We start from the raw sequence: 23,425 nt of genomic DNA, 5'->3' as shown, positions 1-23,425 counted from the left end.
TTAGTACACAAAATACCAATCATCAAAAATGTGAAACACCTATTTTAAGCTTATTTGAGACTTCACATAAAAAAAAGTGAGGTATTTCTTTCAAATCCAGCAGCAATAAAACACCATTTGCTCTCCAACTAGCCAGTCCTCAGCATGCCTTTCCATCCAAAATCTGCATCTGATACATGTGCTTTGTAACACAGCTTAAAACCTAAGAAAAAAGTCCAAGGGGTGGGGAGGCAGCAGTTCTAAAGCTGGATCACCATGGGAGCAAAACAGATACAGAAGGAGCTGGCACTTACAGATATCAGATGGTGAACTTTTTGCCTACAGCTGTCGCACAACTCACAGCTCTTTTGCTTGGTGCTGTACAAGACACAGCACGAAGCCAAACTCTTTCCCAAAGAGCTTAATATACACGGACACAGAGCAATGCACAGAGCCAACTCAGTCCTCCAAAAGCCCTCTTGGAGGCAGCAGTGGTAGTAAGTAAGAACTGAGACCCTGCAACTGGGCACCACTGTGCTTTGGCCTGAAAGACAGGTCTGGCAAAGGAAGGAAGGAGGAGGAAAGCTAACACAGGTTTAAAAGAAAATAAATAAGAAAAAAGTAAAAAAAAAAAAATCTTATTTTTCTGGCCTCATGAAGAACTGTATTTTCAACTATCTGATCTCATCGAAAGGAAAATACTGAAAAGATGCAAGAGTCTCTGTCAAAGACTGAAGTAAAATACACATAGGAAGCAGCCGCCTTATGTAAAACAGTACAGTGTGCCAGGTGTAGATTGATGCTAATTTTAATGGCAAACACTGTAATTGTCATCTGATCAATTAGCTCTGTCTCTGGTGGATGCCTCTGCCCTGTGCTACAGGAAGGTGAGTTGCAGCTCTCCGTCAGATGAGCAACTCGCCCTGGGAAAAATGGGGGTCTGGAGATTTCCATGCACAAACTGCTTATCTCACAACTGAGATCTGATAAAATACAGCAGATCCCATTAAACTCAAATGAAAAGCTGCCTTTAATTCTAAATGTTACCTACAGGTATGTAAAAATGTCCTAGATTCTCAGAGTCAGACCTTAAGGAATAATGCATAAAATGAAAGGAAAGCAGCCCAAAGTCTATTTTGAGTTGTACATTGTGTTCCTAGCTCTGCTGATGCATTTTGCTTTTGATTCAGAAGATTCAGAAAAGGATGGCAGTTCTACAGAAGGCTCATGCTCATCTTTTAAAACTCTTATTTTTTAATTGGCAAAGAATAGGTCACTTGGTCACACTGAAATGGAAGGGACGTCTGTGGCTTCTTTTAACAAATACAGCCACATTGTGTAAGAATTTAAAATGCTGAAACCCAAATTTCAGGAACCCAACCAGCTCTCCTTATGGAAGTGAGCTGAAGTTCTCCAGTTCTCAGCATCAGTATCTCAGGTTCTCAGCTCTACCTGAATGTAGGACTGTGCTACAAACCAACTTCACTGACACACAGGCTTAATACTGTAGGCATTTATGCTTCAAAATAATGCACTGGAAATATATACTGCCTCCTTGCAAGAAATGTGAGAGCTGGTCTGAGAGCTGACGACAATGTAAACACATATAGAAGTTAAACAGTTTACACTGGGAACACAGCAGCACACTGTGCCCCCCCACTATCCCCCCCTCTCCCCAAGCTACTTCTTGATACGCTTACAGTTACTAAGGCTTTGATTGTGGATTAAACTCTATGAGATAAGAACAACTGAGCCTAATATTCTTCCACTCCACAGAGACCTGCATACATGCACTCCGACATTGTTTGGGCCATGCAGGCACGGACAGGGCTGATGCTGGTGCACTGTTTATATTATCTCCATTTTGTGCAGTCTAAGCTTCCAAATGGGGGACATGCAGAAACTGAACTATAAAGAAACCACAATTTGTTTATATATTCTGACATCACTGTCTATGACATTCATTTTGAAGACACCGCTACCCAATTAGGACATGTTTGAACACAGACTCATAATTTTTTGGTGGTGGGTTTTTTTGCTGTTGTTGTTTGTTTGTTTTTAATAATAATAATAATAATAAAGGATGCTTAAGCTTGATAGTGAACCAGTTCAGGAAAATTTAGATGTGCCTGATGCTTTGACTCCTGCTGCTAAAACAAAGGTAAGGAGAAATCTCATTTGTGCACACTTTCAGATCCCATAGGCACCGTGTAGTTTCCTATAACTTTATCCCCTGGGTTGCTTCATTCAAAATCACAGTAATTTTAACTCAGGTAATTCCTTGTTTCAATAATTTCAATCCTCGCTCACGCAATTTCACTATCCACTTAAGACTGCATAACGTACCAATGTGACCACAGAAAGCAAGTAATTAAGGTACTGAACTATTCAACCCTTCCCTACAAAAATCTCCTTTTCAAAACTACTACTATCACCTTCTTAAGGAGGAACTTATCTAAAGGAGAGCTCTACTCCCATTTTTCCAACTAGTAAGTTGTTCATTATAGGTAATGCTCACATACTACCAGCCAAGAGGAGTCCTAATCCTTCAGTGCCATTAAATACACAGAAATACTTGTGAATATGCAGAGTCACAGTTCCTCCAGCTCTTTGCCATGGAGAGACAATCAGATAATACATGACACAGAATACAACACCCCAGCTGACATCGTGCAGATGAAATGTTCGGCCGACTCATATCATATGGAGCATCTCAAAGCAAAACACGCCTAAAAACATCCATTTGAGTGCTTCGATGATTTAGTGTTTAGAGTTATCTATCTAATTTTAGTTCCATCCTTATCTGACTTAAAAGTAACAATAGCTTTTTTGTTTGTTGGTTGGTCAGATTAGCTTTAGCTTGGCTGAGTTTCAAAGCCATCCCACTGTCACACGTGTGTTCACGTAACTACCAGCTAGGGAAAAGCACAATAGCTGGAGAAGCCATCAGGGCAGAGCTGCTGTTTTGGTTGTATCAATGGGAATATGAAACCGCAGCCTAAAATAGATGGTATGAGCAGTGCTCTGGAGATCATTCTCTCTCCACTGATTACAGAGAAGGCCTTGATGAGCACTTTAGACCAGACAGCAACCTGTTAAATTGCCACACTGCACTCACTTTTATCCCTTAGCTCTAACAGAAAAACACATTTATTTACACACACACACACACACACACACACACAAAGCCAAACATAAACTAGAAGCTTCCCCTTCAAACATCATAAAAATGTTATGATTCGAGCAAAAATCAATACTGCTTGTGAAACAAAAAGGAAATTGGTTTGCTTTTAGTTATTAGAAACAAAGATAGCCCACTGTGCTGACTTCAAAAGGAATACTAACAGAAGCATGGGGTTCATGCAAACATTATTCGTAATGAAAAGGGAGATTGTGATTTCCAATTCCAAGATATTTCTACTGCTTCCCTTCTGAATATCTATACTGGAATTAGTAGTTTTTGTGTGTACTACCCATGTAAAGTATTAAAAGTTGAATGTTATGATTTTCATAGTAACACATATGGTGAAGAGAATTTAAATGAGTTTGCCATCATTAGCAAACATCACAAGAGGATGTATCACTGTTGTTAATAACCATGGGTTGGAGCTGTTAATCACTGTATTTCCAGCCATGCTAATGCTCAGCCCAGAGATGGCTGCTGACCCAGTGAAAGTAGTGCTAACATTTGAAATAAAGCAGAAAAACATTTTCCTATCAATACAACCTAAGAGAATTCCTAAGAGAATAGGTAGAATCATAGAATCCCTCAGGTTGGAAAAGACCTTAAGATCATTGAGTCCTGTCACCTGTCACCAGTGAGAAGAGACCAACCCCGCTCTCACTGTAAGCACCTTTCAGAAATCGGAAGAGAGCAATAACATCTCCCCTCAGCCTCCTTCTCCCCAGACTAAACAGCCCCTGTTCCTTCAGTCTCTCCTCATAGGGCACATTCTCCAAGCCCTTCACAAGCCTTGATGCCCTTCTCTGGACCTACTCCAGCAGCTCCATGTCCTTTCTGTACTTAGGTGCCTAAAACTGAACACAGTACTCGAGGTGAGGCCTCACCAATGCCGAGTACAGGGGCAGGATGACTTCCCTAGTCCTGCTCACCACACCATTCCTGATACAAGCCAGGATGCCATTGGCCTTCTTGGCCACCTGGGCACACTGCTGGCTCATATTCAGCCAACTGTCCATCAGCACACCAAGGTCCCTTTCTATCAGGCAGCTTTCCAGCCACACCTTCCCAAGCCTCATAAAGCAGCAAAAAAGATGGCAAGGCCAGAAGTACACCTGCTCAATGTTAGACCCTTGTGAATAGTTTCCTACTCTAGGCACTGAACTACTCCTATGCCAGCCAGTAGTGAAATGTAGACTCACTAATTCATATAGCAATGTACTCACATAACTGGATGTTATCACGTAGTGGGATACTGGCTTATTATCATCTTGAAGGAACAATTATCCTTAATAAATCACAAACGACACTGCTTAAAATATATGAGCTTCTTTTTACATCTCCCCTTAAATACTTTAATAATGTGATTAAATGAAACCACAAGTCAAGAAATGGTCTCTGTCAACTGAAGAGCTTGATGAGAAGCGGAGCAATTAATAATATATATTATAAACCAAAGATGACATTTTAACCAAAGATCCCAATTCAGAAATTGGATAATTTTCCTATTATCCTGAGCAAATGCAGCTATGATCTTTGCAGCCTTTTTGCAATAAATATTCCCAATTTTTCCTTTCATTCCTTCCTTTAGCCTCCTGGGTCAAAAATGCCTAAAAGCAGATCTTAAACAAGAGCAGCATTAAAGCCACATACCCTCCAAAAGGGATAATAATGAACTCATAAATAAAATTAAGACAAAACCAATAGTAACAAATGGATAAAAACTTAATAACTGCTATAGCTATCTATGGGTAACAAGGGTGATATTATTCTACTGTGAGTATTCCTTGAACAATGGCCGACAAGCTGGCAGTCCTTCTTAAGAGTCTTATGAAATATGAGTGTTGAGCCTAATTCCTCCCTTCTCTTCAATGTTTCTGTGAATCTGGATGATAAGAACTCTTATTAGGTTCCTGAGTATTACCTTATTGGTCAGTCTAGGTACAATTCCGAAAGCATAACAGTGTTTTAGCTATTATGCAAAAAAAGTTTACTAAAAGATTGTTTTTTATTTTATGAATATGATGATTTTTAACAAACCTGACCAAAACCAGACGTTTGTTTTTTTAGGATGATCAGCAACAAAGGTTTTACAAGCCTTAAAACTTTAGACTTGGTGCACTTATGTTAAACCAAGAGAAAAGAAAAATCCACATCATTTTCTGGTTAGAAGAAGCGATGGAAGGAGTTTAACAGAGAAGAGGGAGAAGGACAGAAAAATGAAATGAACTGGTGAAGACTGATTTAGTAGGATCAGATAGAAGGAAGTGCCTTGTCTTTGGCTATATTAGGAAACTCATAAAGTAATATCTAAAACTAAGAATTTTCCATGTTGTCATCATCTGGTGATGTGTTTCTATGTTTTCTGTAAGAGATGGATTTGTAATCAAGGCAACCCAATGCAAACTGAATTCAGTTTTCTCCAAAGTGAGCACTCAAGGGATGCAGTCACTGGAAGCAGCTATGTGGCCTGCTGGGGAAGTAGGTCATGCTGCTTATGGAAGGAACTCACCACATTTTTGCTTACTTTTAAATAACTAGGAAGTGCAATTACACTGCATGGCATGGGGAAAACTTCACTCGACTCATCCTTCCCGAGATGGTAAAATGAAGCTTTCTGAGCAACTTCTTCAGCACTGACTAGTGCCACCACAGTACAACTGGCCATGTTTAATTATCACATACTACATTGTAAAGAGTTGCTTTTAGTAACACTATTTGCTTCAAGTGGTCTCATTTCAAGCATACAGGGCAATGATGTGAACGTGTGGAAAAGGAGCCGGTAATACTGATTAGAAAAGAAATCAAGCAGCCATGCATTTTTACAGCTAACAGGAGGATGCTTTGTTTCAAATAATCGTTTTCATATAAGCCTACCCTGCAGTAAGGAAAAGGCAGATACATCCAGAGGAATGGTTTGACAAAGGATAAGAAACCACCGGAGCAGAAAAACATACCTAAGCTTTCATTTTAGACAAAGAAATATCAGGTGCTACAAAAATTGTGCTGAGGTCAGGCTAAAAAACAGGATTATCTAGTTCTAAATCCAGAGTAATCTGTTCTCTTAATCACTGTCATAACTTACTATTTTTGTTTATGCATGACTGTTTAGTTGCAACATGCAAAATACTAGGGGGATTTAAATTATCATCAGATGTACTATAAATAGTGACAAATGTTTCTAACAAGTTTCTGAGCTTCAAATAAGCAATACCGTAAGCATCTTAATTTTACGTTGTGTTTTTTTTCCTTTTGCTTGCCATTGCATTTCATATTCTTATTTATAGGCTTTTGTGATTATTCTCTCTACCTGTTCAAATTGCTTATTCTCATCTCTGCTCTAATCAGTGCTACTAGAAATTGATTTCTATTAAATAGAGAGCCTAGAAGGAGAGCAGCAGGAAAACTAAGGCAACAAAAACAGATTTATGGATGGGAGAGGCCCTTAACTTTCAACATTTGTAGAGACTGACAGGAGAAATTTCATAGAGTAGTGTCTGGAGAAGCAATTCCTCTCCTAGGACTAACAGTCACATACTCAATCTGCTAATGACTCCACCTCAACTATGGGACCACAAAACCCTCATCATTTTTAAACTAATCTTTCATATTGAGTAATTCTTCTCTGGGATGCTATCCTATCAATGCTGATTAATGTCAGTCCGCACAAAGCTAACAAGGAACTGGCAGAGCCTGCTCTATGAAGGGTTAGAATCCTCTCGGTTCTCTTAGATGATCTGACTTAGCTGAACTAACATCAAATTAGAGTATAACAAAAATGACTGAGTCCACAGGACAAATATGGGAAAACAGTTACATCCTTTTGAGCACCTATACTTGACCCTCCCACCCAAATGCCAATGTAAAAAGATGAGAGTCTAAGTATCTATCTGTGCAAAATACAATTTTGTATCACCAGTGTTGTAAAACAACTTTCTGACTGATGAAACATAGTCACTTTTGTGTAGTTTAGCTCAGATTCTCCAATTAAGGCGTAACAGCTTTATTCTAGCTAATGGTCCTTCCATCAGCATCATCCCACCCAAGAAGCTTGGCACTTCTACCTTGCAGACTATGATTACTTTCAGTTAATTCCAAAACTAACTCATTCTCAGACTCTGTTCTGGAGGAAGCCAATTTGTTCCTCTGTAAAGAAGGGAAAGCACAGCCAAGAGGTAACTCTGCTCCATGTAGAGAACATGGATGTAAACAATCCAAGACTGGCTCCTTCTGCCCAGGGCACTTCAGCACTGTTCCAGTATGCTATGTGTCCTCGGATGCCTTCACGCCATGCCCGGTGGCAAACTACACAAGCCTCCAGCTTCAAGTTTCAAGAATAGCGTGGCTGTGGGCTGTGATATTTTTGGCTCTTAGAACTGAAGAACCACACACACACAGAAAACAAACAAAGAATACGTCAGGGCCAAAGAAACACTCCGTGAGCCAAAAGCAACGCAGTGTGGTCACAGTATATCTGCTCCAGAGGTGCCAGGGCATTCCCTGTCACAGTACACAAATACAGCACAGGTAGAGCCTTTATTGGAGATACGGAAAGAAGCCAATCAACTGAATAAATCATGTATTACATCAAAGGAAGAGAAAAAAAAATACAAGAAATGATGGGAGAAAAGAACTATCCTTTGATTCTTCATATTACTGGTTTAAAAACAAGAAAGATTATCTGTTTACAATAACTAAATCATGAAAGCTGCCAATATAATAGTTCCAGAACATCATATTTGTCAAACGAGTATTTTGAAAACACTACCTTAATAGATAATGAACTCTGAGCTAATCATTAAGATCATGAAATGTTCATAAATTGGTAGCGAGGAAATCCAATTCCTCAACAGAGAAAGGATAAAAAATTAATAGTTAATTAAGTTTTAGGAGTCCAATTATCTATAAGGGAATGATGAGGAAAGCACTTTAAAAGGCACTAGAAGCCTGGAGTAGCCAAAGAAAGAGAACTTTAAAAACATGTCTGTACAGAAATTCTTACCAGACTGCTATGGAACAGAATATCAATAATTTATCTTACTCATTTAAATATGTATGCCTTTTTTTTCCCAGTGTATTTTAATGCATTTTATTACATAGAATCAATTTTTGAGGTTATCTCAAATCCAAAACAGATGGAAGATAATGAGGAAAGAACTAAGAAAGTCAAAGCACAATTATAATTTTTAACACACTTTTAGGATGAACAATTTGTCAAACTGCACTCCTGACAGAATTCATGACATGCAGAAAGCTTACAGTACAGCTAATCCCAATTATAATCATCTAAATAATAGACATATTAAGGTTAAATTACCTCAACATCAAGCCTAGACAGCCAAATAGGTAAATATCTTTTAGAAATACTATTTCGTTAGTAAGTAATTTGGGAGTTTAGAAATGCCAGAGATATCTCTGTTGCTAGACTTTTAAAGTGATTATAATTGAATGACTCAAGAAATACTAGGACAAAAAAAAAAAAAGAACAGAATATTTATTTTGCATATTATTATAAAAACTGCACCACTGCCTTCAAATGAGCTTTACTCTTAAATAAAAATGCACTGAATACAATAGATCCTTGGTACTGACAGAGGAATTTCCATATTTATTTACATAAAATATCTTCCAAAGGCAGGTTGCTCTTCTAGTACTGATTCCTTTATTTCCTGTTGGTATTGGTTTTCAGTCTCTCATTTAGTTTTCAAGCTACTCCATTCAGTGGGTAGTAACTTCTCAAGTAAAGCACATCTCCACATGCAGTCAATAAAATTGAGGAATTCCCTTCATTTAATAATTTGGTGATGGTTTTGGAGACACAAACCTGTCCAGTAAAGGCTCTTCCCTCTCAGTGCTTTTATTTAAGTATTTCATAGAATCATTGAATTACCCAGGTTGGAAAAGACCTTGAAGATCATCAACTCCAACCACAGCCTAACCATAGTACCCTAACTCTAACAACCCTCTGCTAAATCATATCCCTGAGCACCACATCCAAATGGCTCTTAAACACATGCAGGGATGGCGATTCAACCACCTCCCTGGGGAGCCTATTCCAGTACTTAACTACCCTCTCTGTAAAGAAGTGTTTCTTAACATCCAACCTAAACTTGCCCTGGCGCAACTTGAGGCCATTTCCCCTCATCCTGTCACCTGTCACCAGTGAGAAGAGACTTGCCCCACTCTCACTGTAAGAACATTTCAGGTACTGGAAGAGGGCGATAAGGTCTCCCCTCAACCTCCTTTTCTCCAGACTAACCAGCCCCAGCTTTCTCAGCCTCTCCTCATAAGGCTGATTCTCCAAGCCCTTCACAAGCCTTGTTGCCCTTCTCTGGACCTGCTCTAGTACCTCCATGTTTGCAATTGGAGCATTTATCTAATGCTCCAATTATTAGCCTCTCCCTCTCTTCTATTTTCTCTTCCATTTCTCCACATTCATCTTTAATTCCTTTATAAATAGGTGCCTTCCTGTGTTTCTTATACATCCCTTTAACCAGTGAATTTTGCAAAATAACCACCAAATATTCAGTAAGCTCAGTAGTAAATTGTTTCAAGTCTCCAGCTCGTATTTTCAAAATTTCCAAGAGAACACTCCTTCCTCAATATAAGATACTTTTCAATCATTTTCCAATCATGCATTTTCCCATTCTTGCTTTTCCTCTTCATCAAATTAAAGAGCAAAGCACACCTGATTCAGCCTACTTTTAATTAAAGGGCCTCTTTCCCTACAGGTTTTTCTGACAATATCAGAAGCACTTTCTAGTGCTCTTGGCTCCTCCTACACTGTTCTCCTACACTTATGTTCCCTACAAAAAGTGTGTGGCCAGTTCTATTATTCTCTTTGCATACTTTCAATTATCAGTATCTTCTGAAAATATTTCTTTACACCCCATATTTATATATATTTATATATATATATTTACAATTACACATCAAGTGCAAAAGTTACACTCAACATTATTCTAATGTGTTATATAGTTCATCTTTTTATATACTGAGTTGAAACAATTCATTATCTATAATCTACATATCATCTTTTTATATTACCTGCATTTCTTCCCTCTACATAAAAAGTAGGCACTCCCTGACATGCACAGAGGCTACCAGAAGGCTAAACAAACCAAGTAAATGAAATAAACCGTGAATATCAGGAAGAAGGACAGAACCATGCTGAGCTTCCAGTTAGGGAAATAAAAAAAAAGCCCACTAATAAATATACTTAAAAGTACTAAAGAAATCAGCAATAAAGATTGTGCACTAATGGTGTTTGGCATAACAAGTCACAAAAAACACAGAGGACAACCTGTCTCTAGTCTCCAATCACTATATGACACAGCAGGATGACTGTCGTTCACCTCTAACAAGTATTCCCCTTTCCCCCCAAATAAAATCTTGCCTTTTTTTCCTGTATCCTTGCTGAGGGATGGGACACTTCCATAAATGTCATCACTGTTACTCCTTGCATTTTTAATATGTGAAGCCACTCAATCCCAACACTTGAAGTAATAACACTTCCAAAATCATCTAAATACAAATATAGGAATCTCCCTCTTAGCTGCAATATGGTTGGCTGTACTTCTGACCACTGTTCTTGATCTTATTATTCATACATACACCTATGTGCCCAGGCACAGATGAATAGCAATTTTATTTGACCAAATGATCCTTCAGCCTGGAAGAATCTGATATCTCACTGATTTCATAAATTTACTTTGAATATTAGATTATATACATGCTCACTTACTACACATTCTCTATATCTCCATTTAGGTACAGTACTGGAAAGCAACTTAAAGATTTCTGTCTTTTCACTCCTTGTAAAATGGTATCTCCTTTAAAATATCATGAAACTAGATAACACCTGTCACTGAAGTGCATGTACAATATCTACAACATCCTAGCACATTTGAGATTACTCCTTATTGCTAACTCCTTGCATCACAGAGACAACAAACTATTTCAAGCTTTTTAACGATCCTCTAAACTTGTATAATATTCATCTTTCTCAAAGTATTATGGCTGACTGCATCTCTGTTTAGTCACTTATGGTATTTTTCTTCTGATTAGAGATGAGTCATACAATCTGGATCTAGACTTCTAAAATAAATCAAACTACCCTTCAGTTACTAAGAGCAGAACCTAATTACTTGTTTTCTCAACCTTGTTTGTAATGATGGGAAATGTCTTTTCTAACTTCACCCAGCTAAATGTTATTCTCACCATCTTAAAATAAGCGTCTCTCGTAAGAGTGGGATGAATCCCCCACTAGACACACTTATCTCTTTCATACAGAAAAAAAAGAGCATAAACAGCTACCAAACTCAGCTAGTACATGCCCTGCAGCAAGTTATTTGAAACATTCAAATGGAAAGTGTATAGCATTAGTTTACCTACTTATCTCCTCGGAGATAAGATAATAATATTCATAACGCTTTACAGCATTCTGAAACTCAAGTGCAAGAAAAAAAAGAGTTCTTAAAATACAACCTCCCATTACAAGCCTGCTTGGAACTGGCATTTGGAAGGTGTTTTTTGGTTTATGGTGCATTTATTTTTGTTGTAAAAGCCAAGTACAGATTATTTCACTTGGGACATCACCTTTTTCTTTTCTCCTGTATATTGTTCACTGTGTTCGGACAACCAGAGTTGTTACACTTCTTCCTCGTACTAAGCCAATTTTGCTGTTCACTTCCACCCTAGGGATTTCGAACTTTGTCAGTGGACTATGCTATAGTGATTTTTCACTTCATTAGTCACCTACAATGTTTATAACTCTGCCCTTCCGTGGTCTTTGCCCTCTCTATCAGTTCACATTGGTTCTGGCAACTGAAGAGATGCCAACTGGTTAGTTTTGATCTTTTAAATTATTCATATCGATTACTTGGCAAATGTGACATGCATGTTGGCCTCAAAATGCAGACAAAGCAGAGGCACAAAACCTCTCTCAGTTTTTATTACAGTGGCTAGTGCAAGTTATTCTAAAAGCTATTTTAATATTTTAGATGTTTTGAACAGTGCAAGCTCAACAGAATAAACAATGTATTTATTTCTCTGTGTATGCAGAACCTAATACATCTTGAAGAATACTTTAATATTAACAGCAATATTAGCCATAGGTGTAATCCTCTCATGTCTTCTTCAATAGCATCCTATGCCCATTTCAGCAAATATGGCTCAGGCAACCAAGGAGATTGATTTCAGACTTATCATCTTTGTTTTCCAGTGACTTAGAGCCTTTCCTTAAAGAATTCGATTATTTGCACATTTTATAGCCATCTTCTCTAAACTTGTAAACCAACCTCTTCTTTTGTGACCAAGCTAGCAAATAAGAATAACTCTAACAAAATCAATTATAAACAATATTTCCTACAAAGGCTATATCAAGAAAATACAAGGTGAATAAAGTCTCAACTCAGTAGATTAAATCTCACCATAGGATCTTCAGGTACTCAATTATAATTAGATAATTTTGTAACTCAGCAGTTGATGCAGCTTTTTCGCCGTCTCTCATAATGTTTAATGTCTCAGTTTCTCAGAGCTTTTAATATCATCAGCCTTCCCCCTCATTAAGATTGGTTTGGAATGGATCACTTACTTTGTGATTCGGTCAATGTTAGCAATTTGCTTCTGATTCCGGATTATTTCTATTGCTGCCCAAAGATGCTGGATCGCCTTTGTGTCTGCCTGCCGTCTCTTTGTTAAGCGTGCCATGTCCTGTTTACTTGGTCAGCTGCAACAAATAAATTAAAATATATATATATTAATGAATTATGAAATAGATTACGTGATCTGGTAATAAGTAAAACTACATAAAAAATCTGTAAAAAATTCTGTTAACCTCCAGCTCTCCAATCTGTATGCAGCATCATGTTTTCTTCTGCTTAAAGAGCAATAAAACCCAAAAATATGTAGCATGCACCACATCACAGAAAGACAAAAGGCAGTCAGTAAAAACTATCAAATCAATACCAAATAATCTATCATCAAATTTGTTATGAAAAGACACTCAGTTTATATGTCAGTTCCATAAAACCTGGTAAAAAGCAGAAGTCACCCTAAATGGAAGAGCTCACAAATTTCCCCATTTCCCAACACCCCTAAAAGGAGTGAGCATGAAATATATCACCCTTTGCAAGAATGAATTCTGACACAGTGAAAAAGCTGTGGCCACTGTTCAGATTATAATATAGTTCCCAGATTTTTACTTTCAGATTTTTATCACTTAAATCAATTTCTTAAAAATCCCTTATACACACAGGAAGTGGAAATACATTTTTGTGGATGATAAATATTAAAAAAAAAATAGTTTGGACCAATTCCATTTTATTTTTTTTTTTATAACATCCTAAAACCCAACAGGACCAAAGTGCTTCTGATGGCATTCAACCATCTAACCAACCCTGAATGGGAACATAATGAGCATCTGGCTTTGTTTACTAATTTTCCAAAAGCTCAAGGCAATGAGTACAGATAAGCCATAAATCGCCTACAGCTCTACTACAGGCAACGGAATTTCTTTTTAAAAGCTTAACAATGCATTTTGATCACTAAATAACTTTCTTCCAGTGCCACCACTTTCTGAATGAAAACAAAAAAAAGGACTGATTTATGACTGCTACCAACATCTATAATTTATTTGAGAGCTCTGTCCTCAAAATGAACCCTGTGCGATGCATGCGATACTCCAAACTAGCAGAATATTAACTCTTAAACCAAAACAAGACCAAAAAAAAGCAAAATTAAGACACCATCTGTGCAATGTTAACGACAGAAATTTTAAGTATTCAAAATTTCCCTCCTCTAAATATTCACAAAAACTGAACAGATCTGAGTATCCTATCAGTTGTGGAAATGTAGTTTTCAAGTCCATAGGACCAACATGGACTTGTCTAAAAGAACTGTCAAGCTTCAGTTCTGGTGTTAGCTCAGTAACACTCACACACACTGCAGGTATAATGAAATTACACCTGCTTAGGGACATGATTTAGCGGAGGGTTGAGAGTCAGGGTAGTATGGTTGGGTTGTGGTTGGACTTGATGATCTTTAAGGACTTTTGCAACCTCAGCAATTCTATGAAGTAAGGTACAACACACCATTACTGGGGGAATAAATGCAGCATTATGTACTTCATTTCAAATAAAATATATATATATATATTAAAAAAAGAAGTAGAAGAAAAGAAAAAACGTTGATGTGAAGCGATATGTGAACGTCCAGTTGCAATTGTGCGTGAGGCACCTCTGGCTCCTGGAGCTGAAGTGCACAGAGCTCTTGCAGACACAGAGCGGTCCCACCAGCTCGACACTTCTGCTTTAGAAATCTTTTCCCTCTGGGATTTAAAGCAAGGGCAAAGGGATGCATCCCCCAGAAAAGAAAGGCCAGGAATACATTTTTGAGGGAATGATAAAAGAAAATGTGACAGAAATACAGCCAAGAATGACAGCTAGTAGATACCATCAGCTAAGGACGGTTCAGACAAAGTCTCTGTTGGGAATAGTAGGAAAAGATCCTGCATCCCTGTGAGCTACTCTGCCTTCACACTACAGAATATGAGGACATTATAAGCAAGAAAATCCTCTCCATTTATAAGAAATGTATATGATTAAGTGTAGGATTTAATTCTTAAGGAAAGCAGATCTGTAAAATACGAAACAGGATTTGACACTAACAATAAAAAGGACATCTCTACTATCTCAAACAAACCATAAAACTGCTTGTTTAAAGCAGAATGAACAAAATGTGAAACCATTTCTTATATTCCATCTGTCCCCTAAGAATCTGCTTTAAAAGTTGGTAGCCAGGATGGCAAACAGGCCAGACACTGAGCTCATACAGCATCACAGCCATGTGTGAGAATCAAAGAAGCAAGACCCTTCACAAACAGTTTGAAACAACAGCCTAATTGCCACTCTGTTTTAAAACAAATAAGAAGTACCTCTTATCCCAACTGTTTTTAAATCACCATTGTTTTTGGCAGCCTGGCATAGGCAGCCCATGTAAGTAAAGCACTGAGTATTGCCAGAGGCAGAACGAAAGGAGGTGGCTTTTCTCTCACACCGGTGACACACAGGCCTGAGGAGAACCAGGCTGGGCCCCATCCTCCATGCAGCCTCATGTCAGAGCAAGGGCTGACCTGTCAGGCCAGGGAACTAGCTCCCATTTGTCTCTCCCAGGAGGAGAAGAAGCCCATGCCCAAGGGAGAAGGAGATAAAGGGATCAGTGTAGTTAAAGGCTTCTGAGGGCTGCAGAGCTGCACCCAAGATGGCAGAAGGGAGGAAAAAGATGCACTGCAGAGGCCCTATGAAGATATGCTATCTTCAAAGAACATGTGAGAAATGCTGTGAAAGTAATGCATCTAATTGGATGATGCTGGCCCATTATGTCAGAAGCAGATGTTGGTGCAATGACAGCAGAGGTTGAACTTTCCCACCAGTATCCCATTACATGTTGCTGCTGTGTGACAGATAACAGCAGAGGGGCAGTCGGACAGAATGGTGTCTGACATGGATGCGCATATGAAGCAAAGATTGGGAATTGAATTCCTCCATGTGGAAGAAATCGTACCCACTGATCCTATCAACATTTGATGAATGTTTACAGAGACCAGAGAGTGGGCGTGAGCACAGTGAGGTGGTGGGCAGTGACAACAGTGGGTCACATCCACAGGTGCAGACTTTTAGGAGCACAGCGTGCAGGCTCTCCTTCATTGCTGATGAAAATGCACAGCTCATAGTGATGCTTATGTTGAAAAACAGCACTTTGTACCTGAGAATCTGCTCTTCAAATTGTGTATCTGATGTAGTTTCCATGGAAGAAAAAATAGAGGCTTCAGTGTCAGGGTGAGCTACGAACACACTTCATTTATATACCTCTGCTTCACTACTTATGTGCACTTTTGTGAAACACAGAGTTGACATTCCACTACTGAAATAATGGTTCTTACATAACACTCTTATAAAAATATCAAAACAAAGTTGTTGCGTTTTTTTTTTTCCCCAAAAAATCCTGGCTACATTAACATTATTTTCATCTTATGACTGCAAAGTATAAAACAAATATAAAAGGCCTTTTGCATTAAAGAAAAAGATGAGAAGACTGGTATATTTCTTCCTATTCTTTGCACTGTCACTCTTCCCTCATAGTAGAACTAACCACAGCAGTATTCTCCCAGCATTTCTGCAAATATTTAAGCCATTTTCTACATTATTAGAAAGCCTGAGAAATAACCTGTCAGACTGCTGTGCAGCACTACTTCCAAGCAACAGAAAAGGCTCCCGGTTCTGCAACGTACACAGAGGCATCATACAAATGATGGGAAGTTTAATGGGAGACACAATAGATTCTAAAATCCATATTTGTCACCATTGATTTTTTGTTTACGAATGGGTGCACATGTGAACAGAACAAGCATACATTTCCAGTGCATGTTTGTGTACAAATCTATGCCTTAGAGCTTATGTATTGAAAGAGGTTGATTCATCCATGCAATGTTTTAAAGAAGTTTGAGCTCCATTGATGCTCTAAAACTATAAAAATGAAATGTGTATTTTTACACAGAAATTCTTGAATATGTTTCTTATCCTCAGATTTTGTTACAGCATTTCTTTCAATACTGTTGCAAGCCAACATGTTATTTTAGCAGTGGTATTCTCTGCCCATGTTAAAATATGTTTTATATCTTTTATGTGATGTAAGCTAACAAGCTTACAGTAGCATGTAGTTTCTTAGAGAAAGGTTGAAAAACAAAAGATTGCTAAAAATCTAACAATTTCTATCAGCAGGACCTTTCTCAAGTTTTGCAGGCATCCCTGGGATCTGGCGATTGTAAGGATTCTCCTTATAAAGGAAGTTTGGTGTGCCTGACATACCAGCTCTCACGCTTAGATCACACACACACTCACAACAGGGCCTGAAGCAAATCATTTATCTTCTCCATTTTCAGTTCCCCTGCTGTTCCTCAGTGTAATCTGAGTAAGGTTTTACTATCTTTTAATTCCCTCTTGAACGTGCTATTTCAAAAAGTACATCTCTTAATTGTGCACAACTTTCCTCAAGAGCTAACTATTACAAGTGTTTCTTACTAATTAGGGAGGGTGAACAGGCGGGCTCAGCAAACTGCTCTTTATCTCGTAGTGCACACAGCACTGGTTATCTTCTCAAGCTGTGTAAAGCCCCTAGCAAAGTGTGCATTGCCATGCAGTGGCAATGTTAGAGCAGTGGCAAACCAGACTTACTGTCAAAACAGCAGTGCTCCAAGTTGTTAGATACGCACTCGGCCAAATCAAATGCTCTACAGCTGTCTGTTGAAGTAGTGGTGGATATGGAAATCTGCACTGCAAGTGAAAACAAAATAAATAAAAATCACCTTGCAGCACGTCTAGAGATTCAGCCTAAGGAACCTCCTTGACCTGCAGCCTGTGTCCAATTTAGCAGATACTACTGGACTCTATGTTTAGCTGGAAGCTTCCTACACAGAAAACAACAGAAAGGCAGGTAGATCTGAAGCTTTAGCTGATAAATTCTATCGCCCAAATAAAATGTGATGCCACTGAAAATTTTGACTAATGAATTGGACTTTGCACTGAAGCAGACGGCGCTGCAGTTGGGTGCTGCCGCTCTGATGGGAGCTGCTAATTAGGAGCTGACAAGTAGTAGCTTGTTAAATCTCCTGCTTGTAGCTCACTACAAGCAAGGCTACCTGTGGCGTTCATCCCCTTCAATGCAAAGCCAAACAGGTTAAACTTCATCCCTGCTATGAGCCACCATTTGGCTGAGATTTGGTATGCAGTTAATTGCAATGGAAAGACAATTTAAGGAGTTGATCCTTGTCACTGCTCAGCTGCTAGTTTCTGCCTTTCAGCACAGCATCCCCGGAGCTTGCTATTATTTCATCCATTCTACACAGTGAAAAAAACTTTAGGCACTAGAGGAGGAAGAAGCTAGGCTCAATCCTTGGTTTTTGTGGCTTTCCTGCTGTGAGACTGGATGAGTTTGGGCGGTTATGAAACCTAGATGAAGACTTAACTACATATGCATTTTATAACGTGATGGACTCTAGTATTTCTTAAAGGCTAACTTTTTATAGTAAGTATAAAACCATATGTATCAGTGGTACAAGTAGTTCCAAATGTTTAGTGCTTTGTTCTTGCATTAAATAGGAGTTTTCTCTTAAAGTCCAGATCATGAATTTGGAAGCTGATACAGATTTAGGGGTCACTGGCCTTTATACAGATCTCTGTTGTGCTCTGAAGTTATACAGGTTTACAGTTTACAATTAAAATACATCTTTCATCTCCAGTTTAGTGGGAGGGTAAACATTTCAGTCTTTCCTCCCTAGAACAACTGAGAGCAAAAGTTCATTTTTATTGTATTTCAGTATCATTCACTGAGGCTAAGGCATATGATACTTGAATTTTTAAGCTCAGACATTCTGAATCATCAGCGTTCAAATAGTTGAACTCTCTTTTGAAACCAAATGTGGACTTTCTTGTTTACTTAACTCACCCTGCTAAAAGGAACTTGACACAAATGTTGAAGCAGTGAGGCCTCCATCCCACAAAGAGAACTTCTAAGAAAGCACAAGAGCAAGTCAGCGTAAACAGAGTATAACAAAACCTGGGGTGAAGCAGCAACAGCTGCTCAGAAAGAGAAATGATCACGAACTCCAACTAAAGACTGTCAAAGTCATTTTGTTTGCTACCTAATACAAATATATGAACAAGACTAAGATGTAATCCTGCATTGTACTATCCCTCAAACCAACCCCAGCCAGGAATTTCACTCACAATAATGAACGCTGCCCTAAAAACTGGAAGGAAATGACCCTTCGTTCCTACCTGTCAGAATTCACTGAACAGAATTTTATCTAGAAAAATAGATTTGAAGAAGAAGACAACTTTCCAAAGAAAGGAAAGTAACCAAAGCAAAGAGCACAGGTTCTTACTAGCAATATAGATATCAACTTCCAGGCGTGCATAGGTAAGCTGAAGCACATCATGTATTTTCTCCTAAATCACAGAATCACAGAATCACAGAATTACCCGGGTTGGAAGGGACCTCAAGGATCATGTAGTTCCAACCCCCCTGCCTAGCAGGGCCACCAAGCATATGCCTTTACTAGATCAGGTTGCCTGTATCAGTACAATTTTCATGTGTCAATTCCATGTTTGTCTTTTAAAATAAGCAGTATTTTCCCTTAAATACGTTGGTGAGTGATCCTTGTTACAGCTGGTAACAAAAATAACAGTTAAAAGTGGAATATCAAAACAAGAAGGATGCAAATTTTTGCTTGCACGAGAAAAATACCACCACTGAACATGAGAATATTGTTAATGCACTCAGCAAGCTTCTGAATTAATGCAATTTCAGTTAAAAACCAGCATAGTGCGGTTTGCCTAAGGTTTACTTAAGAATACTAAGCTACGCTAAACAAAGAGTTTGCGCAATGGAACTTACACTAGTATAGCTCCTTTTTAAAATACAGCTCGTTAAAATGATGCAACTTCCTCAAGAAAGTAAGCTTTAGCTGCTGTAGTAACAAAGCCCCTGATTTCCAAGATGAGGGTACTTGTACCAGTTGTACACTCCAAGGCTGCTCATCTTTCTTCATAGAAGTTTTCTATTCAAAAGACAACTGCACCCAGCTAACTTCATCATCCGCGGATAATACATGGTTACAATAGATGGTTCATACAAGGTGATGACATTTCTTGTCCACTATCATGCTTGAAAAATAATGAGTATGCTTCAAACTTATTTACTTTGGGAGTAATCAAAATTAAGATGTTCTACCACAGACAAAGAGCAAGAAGTGGGTCAGTTACAAAAGCTTAGGTGACACACACGGGGACAAAGTCTGAGCCCACACATCATACTAATAATATGGGCTTTGCATACTAATAATATGGGCTTCTGCAGTCTGACTACACCCACTATCTCATTCTTCATTTTTCAAAGCAACCCAGAACTAAAACAAGGAAAACTCCCCAAGAATCCATAGAAGGAGTTAATGCTTAATGAGCAGAGCTATTTCCCCGCATAGACAAACCCTTGGTAAATAGATACTTCCTGTCCACTCGCCTGGCTGTAGCCAGCAAAGATGATTAATGCAGCTATGCATCCTGACAGGCTCTAACATTCACTTGGTTGTAAGAGGTGAAAAATCATAGCCAAAGAAGGCTGATGGTGAGGGCTAGAACTTTCTTCCGGATGCTAAAACAGACAGCATTTTGATTCTGCAACTGTCTCTACCAAACCGAGAGGTGGAAGACATATTAGAAAATGCTCAGAAATGTAAATAAGAAGAGCAGCTCTTCCTCCAAAAGCAATCTTTTGATCATCATCTTCCTTTCTTTTCTAAAGCCTAAGGAGCTCGGTTATTCTGTGAGCCTCGGCTGTACTGATGCAACATATTTTCCCCCTCAGTAAATAAAGTAAAATAGATAAGGTATGACAGCATAAAAAAATAAGTGATTTTTCCTACTATAATCCCAGGAGATGCAATTCCACAGGAAGTCAGTTTCGCACTAATAAAAGAAGACACACATTTCCCAGGTTAGAGAGTTAGCAATGTATGGAAAAGAGCTAAATCACAAGAAAATGTAAGTTTGTTTCAAATTATATAAGATATACGGTAAAACAAAGAGTGGATGTTGTCTTTCTGCAGATGTAATGTTTCAAATAGCTGGTATTTCTTCCCCTCTCCTTATCTGAACTACACGTAACTGCCATTATCCTTAAAGCACAAATAGGGATTCTACTGCTAGCAGTATGACTTCACTCTCAGATGTCTGTAAAAAATACTCCTCTACCCGGCTACATTTTTATTGACAAAAGGCAGCTGAATCAATTTTTGCTGCCCCTTAACAAAACAGAAGACTGTCTGAACTCATTTCTTCCCAAGTTATTCTCTTTGGCCTCTCTCTCTCCATAAATAAAAGCACAACTAAACAACCCCTAAAACCAGAAGTCAGAGCATTAGGCAGGCACAAGCACTTTCCTCTAGAAGTCAGGCCACAAGGAGCACCAACCCAAAGGAAACTCAACGACAGTCATCTCAGGGAAAGATGATACCATATGAAGAAAATAAGTGCCATTCAGAACAAACGAGGCTGCCAACTTCAAGCGCAAAGCATTCAGGCTCACCAGACCTGGAAACCTACTGAAATACGCTCAGAACTCACAGAGTTAAAGCACATTGATCTGTAATGCAGGTAAGATGAGCCAAAGAAAAACAGTGCCAAAGCTTACAGGCTTTTACAGCTTTAATCAAAAGAAACTTTAAGGCAGAGAGAGGATCAAATTGTAGAATCTGAGCTTTCGATCCCGCTTCTGAAATTCAAGGTGAATGTCAGATAGAATGGAACTGAAAGTTTCATGCAATGCTCCTGGAGCTGTGGGACAGTTCATCAAAATACGATCAACAGAATGAATAATACACTGTAGAACTGGAAGCTTTTCTCCAAGTTCTCACCTCACTTGTTTTCTTCTGTTTTGAGTTGGGCTTTTTTTGTTTTTTGTTTTTTGGTGTTTTCTGCTTTGTTTTTTTGAGTGTATTTTCATCTTGTCCGTAAACATCTAGTTTAAAAGTATCCTCTGAAGTATATTTACCGAGTATGTTCTGTCCTTCATACACAGCACACAAAGTCTTAATTATACTGATTATGCACATTTCAAGACAGCCTTTCTCTCATCTTGCCCTAAACCAAGTCTATCATCATCCCTCAGTGAAGCCTTAATCCCTATCCATTTCAAAGATCCATGCTAATTCTTTTTTCCCACTGAAATTCTGGTTTTTACAATGAAACTTAAAAGCAGGTAATTTACTTTGTGTGTAAGTACTTGCTTCACAGAGCCCTCAACTTTTCCCCCCAAACTGTTCATGTCCAGACAAGGATGAAGCCTGCCCTGAGGACAGTTTACAGACATGTGAGAACAACGGTCTTCAAGAAAGTGATGTACAGTTCCAAATAACAGGATTCATAAGTAAACAAATCATTAATGGAAAACAGCTGAATATGATCAGGACCCTTTTCTTTTTATCTTTGCTTCAATAGTTGATATATGAAAAGTGGAAAAATGACCAAAAAGAAGTTTTGAAAAACAAAAGAGAAACTTAAAAGCCAAGAAACGATTGGAAGAAATAAAGACCTACCAAAGAAATTGGTCAGGTGATGAACACATGTCGATCCCTGGATATTGCCAGTTCCTCAGCAAACCCAGATAACAGCTGACATCAAGAAAGCTTTGTCCTACCATTACAGGTTACCATTTCCTTCCTACAAGTTGCTAAAGGGACAGTAAGGAGGGCAGGAGGATTATATCCCTCCATTTTCCAACCAGCTCTTGGTGCGGCTGATGGCATGGGAGATGTTGGCAAGTAGGCATTTCTAGTCTAAAAACTTCCCCTCAGCACATGCTGTCTTAGACTGCAGCCTTGAATTTGTTGAGCAGTTTCCTTCAAAGTTACACTCTACACTGGGAGAACTAATGTGATCTCTTTTGATATATTTTTGACTACCTATGACTCCCAGATGCTTCCAACACCTATTTCTCATCTTCTCTTACCTGAAGCCAACTTACAACATATGTCTTTACTTTTTAATATAGAGAATTCTTCTCAAGGCTCTTCCGGGACCAGCTGGGGGTGAATTAAATTATGCACTTTTTTTTTTTTTTTGTTACAGAAAATCCATTTCACTTCATCGTGATTCTTACATTTTATATCTGCTCCACATTACTTGCATAGGAAACTTATTACTTTGACCAATGGTTTGTTATCCTGTTCGCAAGCAAGTCCATGGCGTATGCTGAAGCTAGAGGCCAGAGAGACAGGAATGTTCTGCAGGATTAGGATGCCTCTCACTTGCAACATTACAACCTGTATCTCCTCTTGCATCTGTGCATCTGAAACCAATTTCTTCAAGCACTGATGATGATGGCAATGATACAGAGCAGATTACAAAGGCCCTTTAAGGAGAAAATTACTTCCTGAACACTTAAGAGCTCTTCCTGCTATACCATTATGTAGGACTGAGGTTTATTAAAGGCAACAGGACCATACTGTTCTTTTCTCCTCCACTTCCCTCAGGCACACAAACATAGGATTAATAATTTTGTCAGCAGAAGCAGGGCTTCATTTTCAGATTATTTCAGTGCCAACAGCAGGCTGGTCTGTGACTTTACTCCTTTAACCTCGGTGCAGAGGAATAAGCCAGAGCTCTGACAGAGAGACTGAATGTATATGGTGATGGAAACTGAGGAAAG

At 38.6% G+C, this 23,425-nt stretch overlaps 1 protein-coding gene across 4 annotated transcripts in view; it reads right to left on the bottom strand.

Annotated features, from left to right (window-relative positions):
- The window catches only part of ZMYND11 (zinc finger MYND-type containing 11), a 99,503-nt gene that overhangs the window by 46,461 nt on the left and 29,617 nt on the right, over positions 1-23,425 (bottom strand). For 3 of the 4 annotated variants that reach the window (XM_015853064.2, XM_015853067.2, XM_015853068.2), the window contains exon 2: positions 12,756-12,890. In XM_015853064.2, the coding sequence (XP_015708550.1) occupies positions 12,756-12,871 (116 nt within the window). In that variant the 5' untranslated portion in view covers positions 12,872-12,890. Of the gene's footprint in view, positions 1-12,755; positions 12,891-17,394; positions 17,494-23,425 lie in introns of all 4 variants that reach the window. The other variant, XM_015853065.2, reaches the window with a different exon arrangement.

The sequence above is a fragment of the Coturnix japonica genome, chromosome 2 (assembly GCF_001577835.2).
Source record: "Coturnix japonica isolate 7356 chromosome 2, Coturnix japonica 2.1, whole genome shotgun sequence".
Lineage (NCBI taxonomy): Eukaryota > Metazoa > Chordata > Aves > Galliformes > Phasianidae > Coturnix > Coturnix japonica.
This window is presented reverse-complemented; position numbering and strand designations above follow the sequence as displayed.